At 50.9% G+C, this 2,516-nt stretch overlaps 1 protein-coding gene across 1 annotated transcript; it reads right to left on the bottom strand.

Annotated features, from left to right (window-relative positions):
- Positions 1 to 971: 971 nt before the first annotated feature.
- Positions 972 to 2,516, bottom strand: N7477_001365 (sugar porter family MFS transporter; the record flags this gene model as incomplete). Its single annotated transcript, XM_056963028.1, has 1 exon — positions 972 to 2,516. The coding sequence occupies one exon, from the start codon at positions 2,514 to 2,516 to the stop codon at positions 972 to 974; it is 1,545 nt and encodes a 514-aa protein (XP_056825947.1).

Genomic DNA, 2,516 nt, shown 5'->3' with positions numbered 1-2,516 from the left:
CACAAGTGATGCTCTCGGGAAAGGGGAAGAAAGTAGAACACCAATGGAAGAATAACAAATCGCGATGAACAAAGCTCAAAGCTAGCACGTAAAACAGCCAAATGGTATGGAGAGAGAATAGAAGAAGAAACATGAAAACAAACCAGCGAAGGCTATATACCCATCACTCGCGTGGCAACCATGGTTTGATCATGGTATTCCTGACAACAGTATAGAGCTGGGGAGTTGGGAAGGAGCGTCCTGATGCCATCGAGACGCGTTGGGGCGTCTCAGATATCACGACACGGAAGGCACGATGTTTGCGCAAACAATCCAAGTGCCATCAACGTCATCAAATCACCAAAGCCTTTAGTCATCCGGTATCATGGCATCATTTTTGAAACACAGACAATGCTGTGAGCGATATCAAAGCTTGACAGGAGGAGAGAGCAGCTTAGTGCGCATTTACCGCTGATGTGAAACGATTCGAGACGCCATCGCATAATAGGCAAGATTTTGCGCATATCAAGTACGACTCGCAATGCACCGGTCTCACATTCTGGAATCTGCATGCCGCAAATAATGACCCATTTCAAAAAATTTCAGACTGATGGCTATCAGGAACTCTGCCCCGAAGATAGTGGCATGGATATGCGGACGGCCCGCGAAAGCTCAACTATCTGTACGGAGGCTGAACAACCTGAACAGTCTATTTGAACTGACAAGAACTCAACCCGCTGTCTCATTTGGCCCCTTCAAGTCCTGTAGTTCTCTGCAGGTCAATTTCCACTCCTGCCCAAGCGAATCGATCTTAGTTTCGCCTCCAGGGGGCCTTTAATTTGGAGAGAATACAACGAGGTAATACATGAAATATTGATCATGAAACAAATCTTCGGATCACTATTCCTAATCAAGATCATAGGGGGAAAATAAATTCAACAAATCGACTCCATAAATGTACATAAACTTCGTGAAGAAACTCATACAATATTCTAAATATCCTCCTTCTGCTCACTGCCCGCCTTCTCTTCATTCTTCATCCAGACATCAACCTCGGCGGCTTCACCCTGCGGCAGATGGCGCGCCATGGAAACGATAGACCACGGCGTCGGCGCATCGCGGAAGACATGGTTCAGAGCCTCAAGGTTCCGGTTCATAGTCTCCGGGTAGAAGAAATACACCGCGAATGGAATGCACGCTGAGATGACAGCATACATGATATAGTATTGATATCCAATCGTGTCCAGCGCGACCGGCGTGATCATCACGACAACAAAGTTCCATAGCCAGTGGTTGGCGGTGGAGACGGCGGACATGGCGACGCGAAGACGCATGGGTGCGACTTCGGTACAGTAGAGGAAGTTTCCGCCAAGGAAGCCGACGGGGTAGAAGGAGTTAAACAGGAAGATGAAGACGGCTGAGACGACTGAGGCGGTGTGGTTCTCACCGAAGCTGGTCGTGATGGCTAGGACCATCATGCATACTGACATGCCCGCACCGCTGATCATGAAGATCTTTCGGCGGCCAAGTCGATCGATGGCGAAGAAGGCGATGAAGCTGCACATGAACTTCCAAGTCATCGCGCAGGAGGCGAGGATGCGGGAGAGGTCACTTGTCATGTGCAGGTTTTCTTCGAAGATGGTGGAGACGTAGGTGGAGATGAGGTTACCTCCGCACATTTGTTGGAAGAATTGGAGGGACACGCAGATGCAGAAGCGGTAGAGGAGGCGTTCATCGTCGACTTTGTTGGGGTTGAAGAGGTCGAGGAGGGAGGCACTGTCGACGGAGACTTCGAGGGAGGTCTCGATACCGGAGATCTCGGCGCGGACGGCTTCGTCGTCGTCGGAGAGGCCCTTGTATGCAGCGAGACTGTGGGTTGCTGCTTCGACACGACCGACGGTCATAAGCCAACGGGGTGACTCAGGGAGCAGGAAGACAGAGCCCAGAAGGATGATGGAGAACAGGAATGAGACGACGAGGGGAAGGCGCCATTGCAAGCTGCCGTCGATCTTGCTCAAACCGAAATCAATCCAATTGCACAAGGCATAACCCAAGCAGATACAAATACCATCAACGATGACATGTTGTCCTCGGTGTTTGGCGGATGTGCATTCAGACTGCCACACAGGGACTGCGACACTCAGCTGTCCTACACCCAGACCCAGAATGACACGACCGACAACAAATTGCGGAAGTCCAAAAGCAGCAACCTGAAGCACCTGTCCGATGACAGTCAAGACACCACCAAGAAAAATGGTCCATCGTCGACCAAGACGATCCCCGAGTCCTGTACAAGACAAAGCTCCGATCAGGGCACCCAACTGGAAAGACGCAATGACAGCACCCTTGGCAGTCGAGTTTGTTGACTTCACCGCACCTGTTGTGTTGATGGTATCGATCTCGGGAAAGACCTCAACCCAGCTCTGCAGTGTAGCCAAGGGGCCCAAGCCAGACTGGTTATATCCGAAAATAATAAAAGCGGGCGCAACAATGAGAAGCGCCTGCGCCACACGGAGAGCCTTGCCTCGGAACAACAT

This window comes from Penicillium maclennaniae (assembly GCF_028827695.1).
Source record: "Penicillium maclennaniae strain IBT 15551 chromosome Unknown utg000002l:1.0-2354659.0:1.0-2356205.0, whole genome shotgun sequence".
Classification (NCBI taxonomy): Eukaryota; Fungi; Ascomycota; class Eurotiomycetes; order Eurotiales; family Aspergillaceae; genus Penicillium; species Penicillium maclennaniae.
Note: the sequence above shows the minus strand (reverse complement) of the source record. Positions and strands in the feature narration are given on the sequence as shown.